The sequence below is a fragment of the Hippoglossus stenolepis genome, chromosome 5, assembly GCF_022539355.2.
Source record: "Hippoglossus stenolepis isolate QCI-W04-F060 chromosome 5, HSTE1.2, whole genome shotgun sequence".
NCBI lineage: Eukaryota > Metazoa > Chordata > Actinopteri > Pleuronectiformes > Pleuronectidae > Hippoglossus > Hippoglossus stenolepis.
Genome location: NC_061487.1, coordinates 13,060,986 through 13,081,035, shown reverse-complemented (window position 1 = coordinate 13,081,035; position 20,050 = coordinate 13,060,986). Strand labels below are relative to the sequence as shown.

At 41.9% G+C, this 20,050-nt stretch overlaps 3 protein-coding genes across 7 annotated transcripts in view; 1 reads left to right on the top strand and 2 right to left on the bottom strand.

Moving 5' to 3' along the window:
- Positions 1-1,463: 1,463 nt before the first annotated feature.
- fan1 (FANCD2 and FANCI associated nuclease 1) lies at positions 1,464-7,276 on the bottom strand. Of its 2 annotated transcripts, XM_035157895.2 has the most exons (13): positions 5,764-7,276; positions 5,540-5,680; positions 5,072-5,270; positions 4,750-4,983; positions 4,519-4,650; positions 4,304-4,412; positions 4,096-4,215; positions 3,804-3,968; positions 3,551-3,713; positions 3,358-3,461; positions 3,082-3,276; positions 1,780-1,908; positions 1,464-1,680 (listed from the first exon to the last, which is right to left on the bottom strand). In XM_035157895.2, exons 1-13 carry the CDS (start codon positions 6,953-6,955, stop codon positions 1,543-1,545), a joined length of 3,021 nt encoding a protein of 1,006 aa, XP_035013786.2. In that variant the 5' UTR covers positions 6,956-7,276; the 3' UTR covers positions 1,464-1,542. The 2 variants fall into 2 exon arrangements, with proteins under 2 accessions (XP_035013786.2, XP_047195815.1); XM_047339859.1 differs by lacking the exon at positions 5,540-5,680.
- Positions 7,277-7,659: 383 nt separating this feature from the next.
- Positions 7,660-18,404, top strand: apba2a (amyloid beta (A4) precursor protein-binding, family A, member 2a). Of its 2 annotated transcripts, none has more exons than XM_035157802.2 (12): positions 7,660-7,816; positions 11,062-12,313; positions 12,502-12,606; positions 12,818-12,857; positions 12,966-13,111; positions 13,692-13,778; positions 14,225-14,410; positions 14,566-14,745; positions 14,859-15,071; positions 15,812-15,931; positions 16,061-16,201; positions 17,510-18,404. In XM_035157802.2, the coding sequence occupies exons 2-12, from the start codon at positions 11,093-11,095 to the stop codon at positions 17,579-17,581; spliced, it is 2,511 nt and encodes an 836-aa protein (XP_035013693.1). In that variant the 5' UTR covers positions 7,660-7,816; positions 11,062-11,092; the 3' UTR covers positions 17,582-18,404. The 2 variants fall into 2 exon arrangements, with proteins under 2 accessions (XP_035013693.1, XP_035013691.1); XM_035157800.2 differs by having other exon boundaries at positions 12,502-12,633.
- duox2 (dual oxidase 2) overlaps positions 18,300-20,050 on the bottom strand; it is a 4,170-nt gene continuing 2,419 nt past the window's right edge. For all 3 annotated transcript variants that reach the window (XM_035157803.2, XM_035157805.2, XM_035157804.2), the window contains exons 7-9: positions 19,828-20,042; positions 19,541-19,731; positions 18,300-19,120 (exon numbers count right to left, since the gene is read on the bottom strand). In XM_035157803.2, the coding sequence (XP_035013694.2) occupies positions 19,109-19,120; positions 19,541-19,731; positions 19,828-20,042 (418 nt within the window). In that variant the 3' untranslated portion in view covers positions 18,300-19,108. The remainder of the gene's footprint in view (positions 19,121-19,540; positions 19,732-19,827; positions 20,043-20,050) is intronic.

The window sequence follows — 20,050 nt, the reverse complement described above, 5'->3', positions numbered from 1 at the left end:
AATAATCCTTGTGATGTTTTCCCAAGTGTGTTTCATCTAAATTGTACGAATTGTTGTTTTCTTTACCCTGGAATCTTTCCTTTATATTTAAATACTTTATATTTACATCGGGAGCGGGTCCTCTCTACAGCGGCCGCCATGGTGAGGTGAGGGGTATTCAGCTGCAAAATGCAACTTCACCACTAGATGTCACTAAATTCTACACACTGAACCTTTATTTTTTCCCAGACTCCTCATAATTACACCCAATGTGCTCTTAAATTTTACACTTAGTGTTTTCGTACTTGGGTATTTCAATGTATGCTACGTCTTTAATTTTGCACTTTTACTTTACACTCATTTGAAAGTTATAGTTCGTAAGTGCTTTGTTTTTAAAAGCAAAAAAACAAACTAAAATATGGTGTATTATTATGGACTAAAGATCCTGCAGTGGTGCAAAGCCCTGATAAGGTTTACATGAGGTCATTAAGTACAAATATACGTGATAAAGAAATTTGTCTACGATTATGATCAAATAACTTCAATCATTCCTAAATGGAAAGGCTGAAGTTCTTCCACTTAGTTTGTTTTCATCTTCTTGCATAATAAAATTGAAATCCAAATAACCTGTGTACAACCTTTTAACTTATGCACAACAGAATAAAGGAACATCTTCTCTTGAGACCTTGAAAACTCTATAACTCTATAACATATACCTTCACTTGAGTACATTTCTGAGTACTTCTTTCACCATTGCATTTAATCCAGTGGCCAATCTTTTTTATGTTATTACATAAAACACATAATTTAAATTTTCTTTAAACAAAAATGCTAAAACATTTCCCAGGTCCAATTGTAGGATTTGCTGCTTTTGTCTTATGTGATGATTCTTGTAGTAAATCGACTGTTATTCAGACAAACCGGCACAGCAACTGCTAATTTGGGCACAAACATGACATTTTATAGACCTATTAATTATTCACATTATGGAGAAAACAAACAGCAGTTTAATCAATAACAGAAATAATCATTAATTGCTGCCCTATTATCTTTTTCTTGGTTCCCAATTGATGTTTTATTTTTGGTAGAGTAGCAGCAAACGGCATATATATAGATTTATAAAGCCACCTCACTTGCATAACAAACTCACAGAGCCATCATACAATTCATAAGCAGCCAACTACATGTTTATGTTGCTTGGCAACCCAAGATCCCGTGAATGCGGTGTTGGAAGAGAGAAGGAAACACCATCAGGTTTGTTAGGTCATTGGATCAATTTCCTGTCAAGCATAACCTCTGATTATGTGTAAGCTATTTCTGATCCTGGCAGTTCTCTGTGATGATCATCCCATGATGCACCTCTTCCTGTTGATGCAGTGGTTGACTTGATGATAAAACCACATTCCCAAGGAACACTCCTTTTGACAACATTCCCATTACTCAAATATGGTTAAAGTTGTTGTAAATGGAAGATAAACATCAGAATCAGCACACAAATAATGTTTATTTCAGTCTTTCTGCTCATGTTTCCATTTAATCTCTTCAGTCATTTCTTTTTTTTTTTTATTCCAGGCGAGCTCCTCGGGCTCCACAAGCTTCCACGTGACACACTTCTACATCGGCCCCCAGTTTCTGCAGCTCATCCAGCCAGATCTGTTGTTTCTGGGACAGCCGGTCAGTGGGCCCCTTCACCTCCACCAGCTGCAACAAGACAACCCGTGTCACAAGGCTATGCAGAATAATCAGACATGATTCAGGGATCAACCTAATTCTAATAGCTAAGACGTGACGATATCTCACCTTGTAGGTGTTTTCTGAGGTGTTCCACACCACCAGATCAGGCAAACCTGCACGACAGTGTCTGTAGTCTTTTGACATTCGTGCTGTTACTCCTCCTAAGAAGGCTCCACCAAGGCAAGACACCAGGGACTGCAAATATCAGTGAATAAAGGTGGTAATGTTAGTACCATGTTAGTACCTAAATAACAAATGTAGACACACATCTAATCAGTTATTAATTGAAACCGATTGTCACATTACAACATCACACAATTTAAGTAAAAAATACTATACATCTATTAGATTCATAATGTATAACACGATATATACTGACCTTTATTTTTTACAAACTATTTTAAATTGGCAAAACTGCCATTTTTGCTTATCAATCTACACGTCGTACTGATAAAGTATGAACTTGTTTTCAGAAATTTTAGCTAATTTCTTAACAAATAAAAACTGAAATCTTAAAAGTTTGCTTTTATTAGTTGAGTGAAACATCACGATTGCCCACTGAGATTGACTTGAGTCATCATTGATCAAACTCGTTCCTGCAGGACTTCAATTCCGCGGCTCCATTCATTGCTTCAAGATGGCAGAGTTCATATTCAGGATATTTTGACTCTATGAAGAATCTATGTTTCTACTTGTCTCCCTCTCCATGCTACTGAGAAGGCCCCTCCCATCGCATGACACTGGGCGTTCTAAAGCTCTGTTAGAATGACTTGTGGTTGTTGGACTCCTCCCTGACCAAGGCCCTTCTCGTCGGTCAGTTGGGTCGGATGGGCAACTCTCGGGAAAAAATCAATTTCACAATAACTGTGACTACTGCACTCCTGGGAACATTCAAAGCTTTAGAAATGGTTTCGTACCCTCACTCTGATCTATGTCCTGCTAAAGTTTTATTGCAGAGGTCTACAGAGACCTCCTTGGACTTGATGACCTGGGTTTTGTCCTGACATGCAGTGTGAATTATGGGAACTTATTTACAGAGGTATGTACCTTTCTAAACTATGTCCATTCAGTTTGCCACAGGTGGACTCCAATCAACATCTAGACATAAGTTCAAACAAGAACCAAAGCAAAGGATTTTAATACTTTTGTAAATGTGAGATTTTAGTATTTGATTAAGAGATTTGATGAGGATTTGTAATTATTTAAAAACATATTTAATTTTGCCTTTATGTTGTGTAGATTGATGTGCATTTATGGCAATTTAATCAATTCAAAATAACATCTACAACACAATATAGTTTGCAAGTGCTTTATTATACTGAATACTTTCTGAAGCCACTGTATACTTGCAAGATTGACAGTAAATACCTGTGCATGTTGAAGAGATGAGAATAGCTCCCAGCTGACCAAGGAACACACTTTACCCTCCTGTGAGGTCCAGACATCCTCCAACATGCTATGCAGCGTCTCCACCGACGCCTCACTGAGTAACTGAACACGAGAATCGATCGCCTCCTTCCTGTTCTCATAGAAACAGTCGGTGTAAAGATCCAGAGGACATGTCTTTGAGGGGAAACAAAACATGAATTAAAACTTTTTCCGATGCATGGTTATTCAACAAAACTTATAGAGAGCTTACTTTACCTGGTAAGGGTTTCGGAAAACATCTGGAATTCCTTCCATAAAAATGACGTCCCACAGCAAAAGAGCAAACAATGTAGAGAAAGTCGAACCCTCACCATGGATCCCTGTTACATTAACAACAACAATATATTGTTCTTGTGATCAGAGGAACATCCACGTTATTAGTTTTTACAGGGCGAGAAACAATGTTTACCTTGGTCAAATCCTTTTTGGCGGTAATGTGCTAAACACAGCTCTTCCACAGAACATATCACAGTGGCATCGCTGCTGTCTTCCCCCTCACCATTTGCATGTAAAAGAAACCTAGATTTGCCCATGCCTCCCTCATGAGGAAACAGCTGTCCTCGGATTGTAACCTGCAGGCAAAAGTACAAACAGGAAAATATAAAAGTGATAAAAGTGTTTTCCCGAGGAAGCTCAGTGCGAACATAATGCAGCAAACTCACATGTTTGACATCTTGGACTTGAATAGTTGGTAAATCTCCGAGTTGCAGGCGATACTTCTTGAAGCTGGCAGAGTCTTTCATCCGAACGGCTCTCTGATGCAGGGAGAGTTTAGGTCCTGTTCGTACCAGAGTGTCTGTCAGCCCATCTCTAATAGCACCAATTGCCTGAATGCAACAGGAAAAGAGCAGCAGCCATGCAAATGAAAACACGAGACATCGATTACTGAGCACATGATGAGTGAATGAGATGAAGAGGATGTCTCTGAGGAGGTGAGCGGATACTGCAGCTCACCTGCTCAGGTTTCTTGAGGTGCAGGTGAAGGTTTAACGCCAGTCGGTCCCACCATCGCCCTCGGCTGTCAGGACAGTAAACAGACTGCAACAGTAAGGACTGCAGCTCCTCTACTGCTTCCTGTTAACACAAAACTCTCCTTTTTAATTATGACGTACTTCAAACATGGTTACGTTTGTGTGAGTTTGAGTGGATGAGGTCGACAAACCTCATATTGACGTAGCCGCTGCAGGATCTCCACCCCTCTGGATAAGATCCGAGTGTAAGACCATCCTGTAGTGAAGCTGCGCAGGAACACAGGCAACTCTTCCTGATGACTATCCAACACAATGATAATGTTAATGTTAAACAATCACAAAGGACTCTGTATCTGTTTTTCAGACAGAGACAAAGGGATTGATAAATAAATTGATGGCTCATCACCTGAAGTCATGGTTTTTCTTCAGCTCCTGCCAGGCACTTTTGGCAACAGTGTAAATCTCTAGGGCCCCTTCCCACTGACCTGCCTGCATCGCTGTGTTTACCTCTTGCAGGGATCGCATGGATACTTCATATCTGGTGGGATGAATGGAGTAAGACGTTATATATTCCTGTTTATACTTCTTCAACAACCACAACTACAAAATTATCTAAACTCTGTTGGCAGGCCCTCACCTAATCAGGTCCTCTCTGTCCAGGAAGACCTTGGTGTTACGTTGCATTGTGTAGTCTGGGAAGGCCAGACGTCCTGAGTTGACGAGCAGGATGGTAAAAAGCTGGCTCTGTCCGCCAGCTGCCGTCTCCTCCTCATCCATGGTGTCCGTCAGAGAGAAGAGCAGAAGGATGCGGGAGAAAACAGCGCGAGGATCACGACACAGACGCACACAGGAACCTGCGAGCTGTTTCGCCCTTGAACGTTGGAGAGGAAAGCACAGGCGTGAAATCATAACAACATTACTAGTACAGTAAATAAACACAAAGTCACTGCTCATCTCACTTTTTGAGGATGACAGCCCTGATGTTTTGAGCAGGGCTCAGAGAGAAGATTGATTTTTTTTTGCTCAGATTAAGCAGCCCGTCCACAAGCTGCTGTTTCTGAGTCCCAGAACTGCCCAGATGGAAGCTCTTAGCCAGAGCTTTGAGTTCAGGAGCAGGCAGCAGATCCAGCGCTTCTCCGAGGTCCTCAAGATCATTCTCTTTAAAATACAAAAATCTAAATTTAGTGGATATCTAAAGGAAAAAATAAAAAATGTACACAATTGGGTTGGTGTGGATTTTCACGAGGATAACACAAATGGTGTTAACTCCCAGTTACTACACAACAATGCAATAATTCATTCTCTCAGCAGTCAAACAAAATAAAGAAATATGAAAACACAGCTTGCAACAGTATACTAATAAATATTTCAGTAATTTGAAGTTAGCCAGAGATGTAAGATATTAGGAAGATTTGGGCTTCATCTACCTGACTGCAGAAAACCACTTTGAACCAGCTCCTCAGCAACTGGTCCCAGTTCACTGCATATCTGCTCATAATCCAGTTTATTAACTTGAAGCCATTTCAGCTTCCTCTGAAAGAGCCTCACATACAGCTTCTGCCCCATGACTTTTGATAGAGAAGACACATGAGAACAATTATTTCTATTCATTGTTGTCAAATGATAATAACTGTGTGACATTCTAGCATACCTGATAGCTTCTCAAATGCGTGTATGAGTGACATATCTTCCTGGTTGAACAACGCTCTATCGTCTTCATTCTCCAGCACCGCCTCTAGTACAGTTCTGAAGTTACGGAGGTAGTATGGAAGATGTGGTGGATGAAGGCTCTCGACAGCTTGGTCGCTGATGGTCTGCTGAGCAAACTCTGGCAGGGAATCACTATTAATGAGTGCAGCAGTTAAATCACAAATCTCCTCTGAACTCAGAGGGGGGTCAGACGTTGTGGAAGGCACGACAGTTTGATCTTGGTCTGTATCAGTTTTCTCAGCTTTTATTTCACTAGACAACACCTCATCTGACTCCCTGCTCTTGTCAATTTTTGCTTTCTTAGTGAAAACGGACACCTTGCCAGTGGAAGTGTTTTTTTTCCTCTTTGCGAGTTTGGAGGAAGAAACCTGCAACTTTGGAGTGACTAGTTTTTGGGAGGTTTCTGGTTTGGGAAGTTTCATAGTTTCTTTCTGTTTAAGAGTATGTCCTTTTTCTGAACAGGATAGATATGCCACTGCTGTTGGAGTATCATCGCAGGTTTCTGTCAGGTCAATGACTTTCACACTATCTTTGTTGTCCTCTAAACTCTGACTCAGGAAATTTTCTTTCTGCGAGCTGCTCAGAGTCTCAGGAGGGTCTCTCTCCTTTTCCAGTTGTTCACCATCCGTTTGTGTCCTCTCAGGTGGGTCCAGGCACTTTTTGGATATCTTGGAGGACAGACTTCCCAGGTCAATTGTCCTGACCACAGTTTTACTGTTTATCTCACGTGGAGCCTGCTGAAAGTGATCCTTTTTGAAGTAAGGGCTGGTGTTGGTCTCTTTGACCTCCTCTCCCTTGTTTCGATCCAGCTCTGGGGACTTTGCAGGATTCCTTCTGGGTGACAGCTGGGTGCTTGGCACAACATTATTACTTGCTGAGGTGGCACAGCTGTCTCCTCTGTCAAAGTTCTGACATTGCAAATCGATGTGCTCATTGATCCTGAATCTTGGTACCAGTTGGCCACACAGGGGACAGGCCAGCTTGGAGGGAGGCTGGCTGTTGAAGAATGAGGTGATCGGAGTCATGGAGGAGGCAGCACGGGCAGGAGTCCCAGCTGAGACATTACCTTTCTTCTTGCTCTTGGACAATGACAGACTTCTCCTGGGCTTGTCCTTGTTGGCTCTGTCGGTCATTGTGTTGTTGCTCAGTGAAAACGTCTTTCAGAAGCTTCTCTTCGCTGCAAACGCTGCAGTGAACTCCCAGTGTGGACAGGGCTAACACTGCTGTGGTTACGCTAAGTTAAAAGCTAACTTTGCTCAGAAATAATCACATTAAAAACAGCACATTCAACACAGCGCATATTTGCAGCTCTTGTAGTCTCATGCGTGTGTCACAAAAAACACAGAAACATGACCAGACGCCCTGTCAGTGGCTCTTGATGTTAGCTAACATGCCGGGTAGCATCTAGCCGAGGAGGCGCTGCAGGGTGACAACAATCCCGCTTCTCAGGCGTAACCAGCAGAGCACAGAATGACTGTCAGGGGGAAGTAATCGATCCAAAGTATATCGATCATTTTTAATTAACTAAACAAAAAAAAAACTCAAAAAGGGGAAATAAACACAATTGGATGTCAAATATTTATGTGTATATATTTTTTAACTAAACTTATATTGTTTGAATTACAATGCAAAAAATGCACATAACTCTGTTTTTTCCCCCCAACATCCTAAATTACACATTTAATCACATATGAAATAAACGCTTCAAAATGAAATGGTCGCTTATTTAGCCTCATGTTTGGCTGTGCAGACCTCACACGGTGTGTGTGTGTGTGTGTGTGTGCGTGTGTGTGGGTGTGTGGGTGTGTGTGTGTGTGTGATGTTGGGGGGCAGTGAGCACATAATGGAGGGTGGAGTGGGGGGTGTATTTTCTTACACACGTTCCTGGGCTGCTGTGCGGCTTTTATTCAAAACTCACCATTCCGGAGAGCGACCAGATGTGATCGGCACTCGGGCGTTTTTCACATGGAGGGACAGCGCCGGGACTGATGCTGGTGAGTGGGGACACGCTGGACTCGTGTGTATGCGCGGACGGATGGAAATGTCACAGTGATGCATTTCCACAAATAGGCCCCGATAAGAGCAGGTCTGAGGAGGACAATGCTGCGATGGGCTCCAGCATCAGCCTCTGAGCGGCACGTCAGCTCGCTGCAGTCTCCACATCAAGGTCGATGGGAATTACAGCAGCAGCAGCAGCGTGATGGGGATGAGGATGATGATGATATGATGCTTGCAGATGCTGAAGCCAGCAGCGCGCGTGTGTGTGTTGTGTGCGTGCGTGTGGAGGGAGTGGGCTCCATTAATGCACGCTACAGTGTACGCGCAGGGAAAAACCATATGTCCGATTATGTTATCGATATGTGGCCAGATGTGAGTGCGGCGTCCACACACACACGCACATGCTGCGGCAAAAGTTTGGCGTAATGGCTTTATTAAAAACCACCGCAGATCCGCAAAGGGCAGGGCAACATGCGTGAGAAGGGGGGGGCGTAATGGTCCCTATTGTTTTCAATTAGCAGAGAGGTCAGGATGAGGTCTGCGTGGTTTATTATAGGGGTTAAGACCACCACCATTTCAGTTTCATCTGATCTGATCGACACTGCTGTGACCACAGTGTGGAATCATTTCCCCCAAAAAAGGTTGAGCAACAACAGTACAGCAGTGTTTCCAGTTCAGCCACAAGATGCTTCATGTTGAGGGCTTGGTGATGATGACATGTTTATACTGGGCGTGTAGTGGCAGCAGATCCAGCACACACACACACACACACAGACACAAACACACACACACACACAGTATATATGTTTTAAACTGAGGAGCCAAACAAGACAAAACAAATTAGATATACATGTAATAATATACATACAGTATATATATACATATGTGTTTATACATTCATATTATGGGGACCTGTCTTCTTTATGGGGACAAAAAGCAAGTCCCTATAACATAAATCATTACATTTAAAGGTGAGGACATGTTTTAAGTTTAGGTTAAGATTAGGTTTAGGTTTAGGTTTAGGTTTAGGTTTAGGTTTAGGTTTAGGTTTAGGTTAAGGTTAAGGTTAAGGTAAGGATTAGGCAAGTATAAGAAATATAAGGTTAGGATAAGTCTCCAAGAAATCCGTTTAAGTCAGTGTAATGTCCTCTCTGTGTGTGTGTTGTTTACCTTGTTGAACTGATGAACTCTATAATATTAACATAATTCTTTGGTGTTATGTATGTGTTTGTGTGTTTGTGGTAGTGAAGAACTGCAATTGTTATGCATTATCAATACACCTGCCAATACACCTGCTTCACGGCAGCCATTTTGACCTGAAATAGGTAAACGCAGGTGTTACTACATTAATGAATGTTCTGTTATGTTTGCTGACAATGTGATAAATAACACCTGTGTTTACCCACTATTTTCCTGCCATGACAAGGGTCTATTATTTTCCTAATTCCTATATTAATAATAGATAGATAATAGATAATGGACTGCTTGGGCCATAGAATGTTAGTAAGTAGGGAAATAGGCCGATCATATTTCCCCACAGTCCAAGGTGATCGACTTTAATTTGCTATCAAACAATGAATATCACTGACGTATATGTTCACTTTTCAGGGGCTGGAACCGGTGAATTGAGAGATTTTACATGACAAAATGCAATGAACTGATTGTCAAAATAGTTGCAGATTAAAATTCTGTTAATTGACTCATCAATTTAGCGATCAATCAACAAATATATTCACCTCTATAGTTTGATTCATGCAACTGAGCCGTGATGGGTATATGGCTTCTTTTTTGTTGTGCAGCTCCTGAAATACATAAAAATCCCAAACAAGAGGGGGCAGATATTTGTCTTGTACCAGTTGTGTTTACATTCTTGTAGAACTATAACATTATCTGTTCATTTGCCAATACACAGGATGTTTTGTTGTGCTTTGGTCCAGGTCAAACATTTATTCAGAGCTGCTTTTCAGATGTCAACAGAATGATGTACTGTTCCACACACAGCATCCTCAGAGACTGTAAGTCATGAATCATAAATCTGGCACACAAACTATAACCACACAGTATGGATTATTCTGGGATGCATCTTTGTAAGAACTTTAAGTAAACAATGATCAAACAGAAAGGAAGCACTGCATGCTGCTGCCTCTGCTCACTGAGAGCGGTTTTTACAGCAGGTTTCCTGTTCTGCAGGACATCAAGACAGAATTAGAGCAGACACAACAAAGCAAGATGACAGATAACAAACAACATCGGCAGACAAAAGGGGTGACATGACACGTGTGTGGGTGCTGAGGGTGCAGAAATAATGGATGAATGTAGATCAGCATGACGTTAATCAGTGGATACTTGTTTGACGTGTGAAACAAAGACATTATTTAATTCTAATAGGGGATGTCAGATTGTCATTCCAGAGGTTGTGCAAGTGCGGAAAACAATCACTAACCACAAGTTATTTAAGTCTGGTGTTTGAGTGATGCTCTGTGAGTTGTTGGGTTTCATCTCAACAAAGTAAACAAGGGAAGAGCTAGTTTTGCTCCTGGTATTAATCTTAATGGCTTAATAATTTGTGTATTTACAGAAGAGAAAGAGATACCAAATGTGATAGTTGATCTCTACAGTATTAGTTCCAATAAAGAAAACACTTTAGTTTATTAGTTTATTTAACAGGGGCCATGCACAACACAACAATTAAGCGAGACATACACAACTAATTACTTCCACAAAGGAGGTAATGTTTCCATCTGTGTTTGTTTGTTAGCAAGATTACGCAAAAACTACTCAAACCATTTCCATGAAATTTTGTGGAGGCGTGGCCCAAGGAAGATCCCACTAAATGTTAGTGCGAAACAGGGGGGCGGATCCAGGAATGTTTTTTTTTGACTTAATTTCTCCAACATTGCAAGATATGTTGTTTTTTGTGCCATTTGCTGCAGGTCCCAAAATTTCTGATCTAGTGAATTTAAATGTGGTGTCATAAGGGGACTGTTGGGCCTTGGTGGAGATATGTACTCTTGTGCTATTCTAGTTTGGCAGGATAATATAAAAGGCATTAAATTACAATACAACAATTCACAGCAAACTCACAGAATGTCAGCAAACCTATGATTGGTTCAGTGACCTTTCTATGAGTACGAGGAAACAGGCAGCATGGCATTGATGATAGTATGAGGTGAACATTTACTACAAATTTATTTCACTGACCTGAAAAATGAAACAATTTGTTATCTATTGATGTTAACAGGGTTGACAGTCGTGGGCATACAGGGCCAGTGATGGCTCATGGTGAGAAGCCAGGAAACATTTCTGAAATATTGGCTCCCAGCCCTCCACCGTGCCCCAGTCCAGGACTCACCAAACAGAGCCACGAGGAGCAGCAGGGCTCGGTGAAGGAGGCGTCTGAGCAACCACCGCACACCATCGAGGATGAAAACACTGACCAGCTGACGCCTCCTGCTTCTGCAAAACACGTTTACACGAGCTCTGACCCCAGTCCCGAGGACATGGAGGACACCTGCTCTGAGTACGACAACGTGGGCTCTGATGTCGAGCAGGACTACGACGAGGTGCTGCATTTGAACAGGGAGGGCATGGTGGACATGAGGTATTACAAGCAGTACTGTCCTGAGGATGCCGGCTATATAAAGCATGCAGGAGGTGATAATATTAATGAGAACAGCGGCGCTGCTGACCAGTTGGCTCCCAGAGTTCGTCATAGCACAGAAATATGTGAGGGATCGCAGTCTAACACTAAGCCTCTCAAGACGGGCCATCGCTTCAGGTCACACTGTGCCCCCGTTCCTGCGGATGAAGCAGAGAAGGGAGCGGAGAAGGGCCAAGAGAACAGGTTCCTTTATAGTGACGGAGATGAGATAGAGGAGGTGCTGGATGGGGCCAGGTTTGTAGAGGATTTAGAGGAGACAAAGAACACTGTTCAAAGACCAACCAGCCTTTATCCTGGCAATGATAATGAAAAAATTAGAAAGGGAGGCGATGAAAGGGAAAGAGAAGATGTCACTCGAGTTACAAGAAACCCTAATACCCAAGGAGCCAGTAAGAAGTGTGAGTCATCCCACATGGGTTCAAAAGAGAGGGAGAGGCAGAGCAAAGGGCGAGGGAGGAGGGGAGCAGCGGAGGACACTGAGCATATTGTCTCTGGGATCAAACGATGCTCGACCAACAGCACTGAACAGCGTCCTAAGGCTTCAGCGAGGGACTGCAAAAAGCCCGCTGTTCGGACCAAGGCTAAGTCTGGTTCCAGTAAGCAACATCCTCCTCCGCCACCCCGTCATTCCCACGCACAGTCACCTGCAGACGCCCAGAAGCCACAGCCTCGTCAAGAGACTCCCCCAGTTCCCAGACCCAGTCCCCCTTCTGCCAACGGCCAGGAGAACAAAGCCAGGATCACCAAACCCTCGGTGGCTCCTCAGCACACACCAGAACCACAGAGGGAGCCGCTGGAGGAGAGGCAGAGACGGCCAGAGAAACCCCAGCAGGTAACCACGGCAAACAGGGCAGGTCTCTGTCAGATCTCGTCATCTGTAGCTTGTGATTGTTAATGCTTGTGCCACAATTGCTCTTTGTCCCCCCTTTTTTTCCATGTGGGTTTTTCATCTTTATGGGACAACAAGAAACATTTAAAACAAGCCTTGCCCAAGTTAAAGCACATGTTTGTGTACAACAGGGTGAGAAGCCAAGCACAGCCGTGATGCCTGAGGATGTGGCGGAGCAGCCGAGGAGGCCTCAGTGTCAGGAGCTCGTCCCTGCAGAGACGACCAACACACCCAAGGTGAACATGTGTTCAACAACAACTGCTGTAAGCTGTTTCATCTGATCTGTCAAAGACGCAAATCTACGACTTTGTAAATTCACCTTTCATAATTTAATCTTTCATTATTCACACATATATATTTTTGTATCTACTATTAACCATATTTTGCAAAATACACACAAATACATTGGAAGTGAAACTAACTAATGACTAATACCTTATCTTAAAGAAAACACAGGAGGCTTCGTCTTTCCCCAGCTTTGAAGATGGTAAATATCTCAGAATATATTATTCATTCAAATATATTTATTTTTATATAGTTTATCAATGCTGCAAGTTACTGTGTCACAACGTGAGGTGTCTGTTTTGCTGCATAGTCCCCGGTCCCTGTGAGCCAGAGGATCTGATTGACGGGATCATCTTCGCTGCGAACTACCTCGGCTGCACTCAGGTGTTGTCTGATAAAAATCCATCCAAGTCTGTTCGCATGTCCCAGGCCCAAGACGCTGTCAGTCGTATCAAGGTAAATCGTCATTGTTATGGTTTCTGAATATTTAAATCTGCCACATGTAGAAACAGAGTACAAATGATTCGATTCTGGATCTGGGATCCTGTTAAATCATTTTAATGCCATTGGAGCCGTAGTTGTTAATGTAACAGAGATTTGAACCTGATTCTAAGTTCTGAGGTTTTTGTTGCAGGTTTCCAAATTGTTGTGTTTGTAAGAGACTTGTTCGGTATTGGCAGACGTTTATGTCCCAAAGCACTTTTCAATTAATACATGTTTTTTTAAGTGTATAGATTTATCCGTATTGGCAGGTGAACTATGAAAGGTCAGCTCTGCAGTAGATTTATTTCTTTACCACACGGTGGAGCTGTTGTTCCTTTTTTGCCTACAGCTATTCCTTGTGTCAGTGTTTTGTCTATAGACTGTATATAAAGAATATATTTACTGTATATTCAGACAGATATAATATTTTATATCTGAATATATATTTATATACAGTCTATGTGTTTGGACAACAAGCTCAAAGTTTGCTGTGTGAGATGAAAATACAGAAAAGGAAGTATCTGATTAAAACACTATGTTGTTTATTCAAAAGAGCCAAGATGAAGACGCTCAGATGATGACAGAGGTCGACCTGTTCATCTCCACTAAAGCTGTCAAAGTGCTGAACGCTGACACACAGGTCAGTAACTCTGAGATCTTTGTGTGTTGAATCTACTCCATAATGAAGTCCAACATGTAAATGTGCCAGCTCTTACTTTGCAGGCTAGTTTGCATCTGCAGTCCCTGGCAGGTATATGGTAAAACATACAAATAACATATATGCATATGTATAAAAAATTAAACATAACACAAATACAGACAACAATTAGTAGAATGAGATAAAAATAATGAATGTTGGCCCTCCGATATGCTGGCGACCGGTGCAGATGGTACCCTGCTTCTCACGCAATGCCAGCTAAGATTGGCTCCAGCTCAAAGGATAAGTGGTATGGATGGATGGATGGATGGATGGACCAAAAGAACAAAATAAAAACAAGATGAAAAGAATATTTAGTTAAACAACAACAACATAGCCAAACCACTACTACAGATGATGACATGTTTCTTATTCTTTTTGCTCCATAGGAGACAATGATGGACAGTGCCTTGCGTACCATCTCCTACATCGCAGACATTGGTAGTATCGTGGTTCTGATGGCTCGGAGGCGCGTGTCTCAGGCTTCACCGGAGGATCTTTCAGAATCTCCCGATTCAAACGGCGAAGGGAAGACTCAGTACAGGATGGTCTGCCACGTCTTTGAGTCCGAGGATGTGAGTGTTGTGTGGATACTATGGATACACGTTTAGTTTTAGGTTTACTTTATTTATCCTGTGGTCACTTAAACCACTCTCTAACCTCCTTGCTGTTGTCAACTGGGATATCCTTTATTCTGAATGGTTTTCCCCAAACGCTCCCCTTCCCACAGGCACAGCTGATCGCACAGTCCATTGGTCAGGCCTTCAGTGTGGCCTACAGAGAGTTCCTGCGAGCCAACGGCATCAACCCCACCGACCTGAGCCAGAAACAATACAGTGACATCATCAACTCCCAGGAAATGTACCACGACGACCTTGTACATTTCTCAAACTCAGACAACTGTAAAGAGGTGCGATGTTTTTTTCATTAGGCATAACGAATGATGGTTTGGCCTAACCATGAATGACTCAAGCAGAATCTCACATTCAAGAATCTTAAATTGATGCTTTTTCTTCTTTGCAGCTGCACGTGGAGAAACAGAAGGGGGAGAGCCTCGGTGTGGTGATCGTGGAGTCCGGCTGGGGCTCCATCCTGCCCACCGTTATCCTGGCCAGTATGCTGAACAGCGGCCCCGCAGCTCGCTCGGGAAAACTCAGCGTCGGTGACCAGATCATGTCCATTAATGACACCAGCCTGGTGGGGCTGCCGCTGGCCACGTGTCAGGGCATCATCAAGGTACTGAGCTTCTCAGGGAGCTCGAGTGAGTCTTTACAGATTCTAAACTAATCTTGATGATACGTCACTTCACGACAAAAAGGTCTGTCTATAGCACAAACTACAACCTCTGATGACACCCTAATGAATTAAAATGGATAGAAACACATATGTTAATATATATAATTTAGTCATGAAGCCATACCAGCGTAATGTTAAGTAATTCCATCCACATTATGATGCAAAAACACACCCAACATCACATAAAGTCTTAACAAAACATTAATCCAAGCTCATTGGTACCAATTCATGGTGTTATTATATATTTTCTAAAATATGCCTTTTAATCTTATAAATGTTTTGCAAAAAGGCTAAATAGAAAGAAAAACATAGGTTTTCGCAATTCACCCGTTCACACACAAACTCCTGCTGTGCATCTATGTGACACAGCCGTCAGGTGAAATTTGGGGTTTGGCATATTTCCCCAAGGACACTGAAGAAAGCTCCCATCATCTCTTCAGGCAGTTTGAGCCTGTGAGCTCCAGGAGGCACTATAGAGTTCCTCTGGCGACTAAAATGTTTTTTTAAAAGGCCTTCATTCCAATGGCCATAAGTATTCCTCACTCCACGAAGTGACATCCAGTCCACAGAAAGGCGACTACAACTATTTTTGTGTGCATATTCTATCCTATTCTATTCTATTCTAAGAGAGAAAAATATCAACTGACTCCTTTTAAAATGAGGTTGTGTTTTGGTTGCAGGGTCTGAAGAATCAGGTGAAGGTGAAGCTGAGCATCGTGAGCTGTCCTCCTGTCACCACCGTCCTCATCAAGAGACCTGATCTCAAGTTCCAGCTGGGCTTCAGTGTTCAGAACGGCATTGTGAGTAAGCCCTTGTCAGTGAGCAGCGTGACACTGAACTTTAGGGTCAGGCTCAAAATGAACGGTTGGCTACTTCTGAAGAGCACCAGTGTTGTAAATACAGTCACAGAATCTTTTTCACACCCTCAGATCTGCAGTCTGATGAGAGGTGGCATTGCAGAGCGAGGCGGCGTTCGCGTTGGACACCGAATCATTGAGATAAATGGCCAGAGTGTTGTTGCTATGGCGCATGAGAAGATTGTCCAAAACCTGTCCGTGTCAGTGGGTGAGGTAAGAACTCTTCATGCCACAAGATGGCAGTTTTCAGTAATTACTGAGGCACACAGAGCACTGAGCCATACAGGCCTTTTAAAGAAACACACACACATTAGATCAGTTTGAGTCTGGTTCAAATCCCAGATCATTGCAGACATACTTTAACGATAAAAGCTTAGTAGTACGTAGTGCAACAGAGGGAGGTTGATAGTTTGTGAAGATTTAGTTTGCCAGAAATTAATTGTCATTCCATTTTATATTCAAATTGTCGAGCTAATTTATTGAATCCAAATAAAATCTATTGATCCAAGTGCATATCCATATGTACACTGAAGTAAAAGTGAGACATTTCACATTATTTTCATTGTTGAGTTAGATGACGAGAATGATACCACTCTTTTGTCTGGATGATAATAAATTATTATAATATATTTTATTTATACAGCATTTATATTGCACTTTTTTTAGTTTTGTCTTAAAAAATATGCCACCTATATGCTGCGCTTTTCTTCTATCACATACCATTCACACACTGCCAGCACAGCCATCAGGGGCAATGTGGGGTTCAGTATCTTGCCCATGGAGACTTCGGCAGGCTGAAGTGGATGACCCAGTCTACCTCCTGAACCACAGCCACCCAACGGCCAATACATAAAATACAGCTCAAAGGGCTTTACAACGAACAAAATTAATATATAAAATAAAGAACGTATTAATAAGTATAAATATGGTAAAATGTGAAGCAGCAGCCTGTTAGCTTGTTTTAGCATAAGACTTGAAAAGAAGGGAACAGCTAATCTGATTCTCTCTGACAACATCATCTCTGGACAGATGTAGGCTGTTTCCATCTGTTTCCATCTGTTTCCATCTGTTTCCACTCTTTATCTTGAATTGAGCTAATTGGCTGCTTCATATTTACCATGCAGTCATTGAAGTGGTATCAATGTTCTCATGTAACTCTCAGCAACAAACCAAGTAAGAGTGTTTACCTAGTCTTTTCTTTGTAGATAAAAGGAAATAGATCAGTTTCTTACATAACTCAAATTTCAAATTGCTTTTGATCTTCTCCACTACTCACACATCTCACCAGCTGCTATCGTGTGAATTTGTTTTTGTGGGATTTTTCTCTTCATTTCTCCAGTTGTAAATTTGTCCATAAAAGACATAAGAGCTCATTATTTCTCATGAATGGATCTAAACTCTCCTCTGACTCACACTGTGATGGCTCATATGGGAGTAGATTCAAGTGATGTGAAGAGTGACTGTGCCTCTGCAAGTGGACTCTTAGAGTTGACAGTGTAATGCTGGCCTTGTCTCTGTCAGATCAACATGAAGACGATGCCGGCTGTGATGTTCCGACTGCTGACGGGACAGGAGACGCCCGTCTACATATAGAGTCCCTGCATGGATCGGCCCACTGCAGCTCTGCATGTCTGCGCCGTGTGACCACCGCCGACAGACAGACGACGGACAGGCGGCTCGGTGGGACGAGGAGAATTTATTTTTCTATCATTTTTTTTTTTTTCGGCCTCTCGTTGCAATGCTGTAAAGAACACCCAGTTCTCATTTTCAGGTTTTATCTCTCGAATTACATTGTCATAATGGCCTTACAATGTGAATACTCTGTCTGTAGTACTGTACGTGAGTTTCTGGTGATGAAGAGAAGTAGCTTTAAGGTCATGGTTATTTTCTTATGAAGAGATAAATTGGTACATTTATTTTTTATTTAGTCATTTTTATAATGTGTATGGAGTTTAAAAATGTACTTCTACTGTAAATACTTTGGATTACTCAAGGACTCGATTGGAAAGGCCATATTACTCCTACAGTATATGCATGTTATTATGAAGAATTACTGACCAGGGATTAAGTCTCAATCTGACATGATAATCTATTACAGTAAATATTAAAAGAAGATGATAATATGCTGTACAAAGGCACTAGACTATGTGTATAAAGGTGATGCTGACGGCCAAAGACACACACTGACTTTTCAAAGACATACAGTATGGGTTATCATTACCTTTACCAGAGCGTACAAGAATGTATAAAAACACACATTACTGACTGAATGTAATGTTAAAACACAAAAAAAACAAAACAGACTCACTGCTGAACACTCGCTTGTCTTTAATTTATTAAGGTGTTGCTGCAAAAAACAAACAGATAAGACAATAAAATACGTTTGCTTGGTTTAGCAATTGATGGTTTGAACTTTCATGGGTTGTTTCCTTTTGTGTTTTCACATTTTTTGAGGAGTGGGGGACTCAGAAGAAAAGAAGGAAACTGCAACCAGTGATGCTGCTCAGAAACTATGCACAAATTAAAGTGCCCATCAGCAACATGCATGCACGGTTAGGGATCCTGCACTGGCTATGAAACGTCAAAGTAAGCTAAATTAAATGGGTTGAAACATAGACTCTAAAAAGTGAAGCCAAATCGTCTTGAATGCCCTCTTGTGGCTGGCTGCAGTATCGTTCATGAACCCTGCCTCCTCCATGTTAGTTAATGAGACATGGACCAAACTAAAAAGTACATAGAACGTTTGAGCTGTAAGAATGGGGTGAAACATCATGATTGACAGTTGAGACTGACTCATGATTGGTTGAGAGCATAATTATTGGCGGGACCCAGATACGGTGGCTCCACTCCATGATCATTACTGTGCAGACATGATTGTCCATTTTCATACACATTCAAAGAGTTAAACAGTGACATCATCCATAATGCCCATATAAATGTATATACACATTGTATGGATCCCATACAAGTTAATAATTATTTACAACTACTGTAACATGACAATGAACTTCACAATTCTTCACTTCAAACATAACACTTACATTCTCACTTAGGTATTTAAAACAAACACATCTTCAAGTAGTGGCTGGAGAACTTCCCCCGAGGGAAACATGGACGGCTTCATATATGAACCTGAAACACAGGAATAAAAGGATTGTAGTCAATGAGCAGCAAAGGAAGGTACAATGGTTTTAAAACTGGTTTATAGACGGAAACATTTCACCATAATGCCTGTGATTCATTACCCCCCCGCCCAGGAGGTTTTGTTTGTCTGTTATTTAGCAAGATTACCACAAAACTTGATGTAAGGATGTTGTATGGCTCAGGGAGGAGCCCATTCAATTAAAGTGATTTAACAATTTTGCAATCCTATCATATTGACTTGGTCACATTTTTCAGATATCCAAAATAAGAGGACAATGAATAAGAATCTTTTGCTGCTTGTAATCAAATGATTACTCCATGAACAAGCAGCTAATATTTACAAGGGTGGTAGTTATGTATCAAGCGGAGGTATTACCCTCTTAATTCTTTGTTATTCTACCAGCTTACCATGGTGACTTTTGATGTCAATGGTAAAATTGTCACTCCTTCAAGAAAAACTGAATTCAGGTATCCCTCCCCTTCAGTTACATCCTCATCTTCATCACTGTCAATGCCGCCACTGAAAGCCTCCTTCATCTTCTCTGGTATCATGAAGTCCATCACCACCACCAGGATCCCAATGATGGTGCACAGGACACCTGGAAATCACCTCAGTTAATAGAAATCACCACCTTCCAGTCGGATCTGTAGGTTTATACTGTAAGGACAAAACATCTGCAGCCATGTATGTGTACCTGTGGCCAGAGCCAGCCAGAACGAGTGGCTGTACTCTGTTTCGAAGGAGTCGGTTCCTATGGAGAAAACACACTGTGGCGCATTCATGATGGTGGAGAAGGAGGCCATGGAGAAGAAGATGAAGGCGGCCGTCGCCATCATCATGTAGCCAGCGTACTGGATGACCGGCATGGAGAACAGGATATTGGCAAGCATCCAGCAGCAAAACGCAGTCCTGTGAAG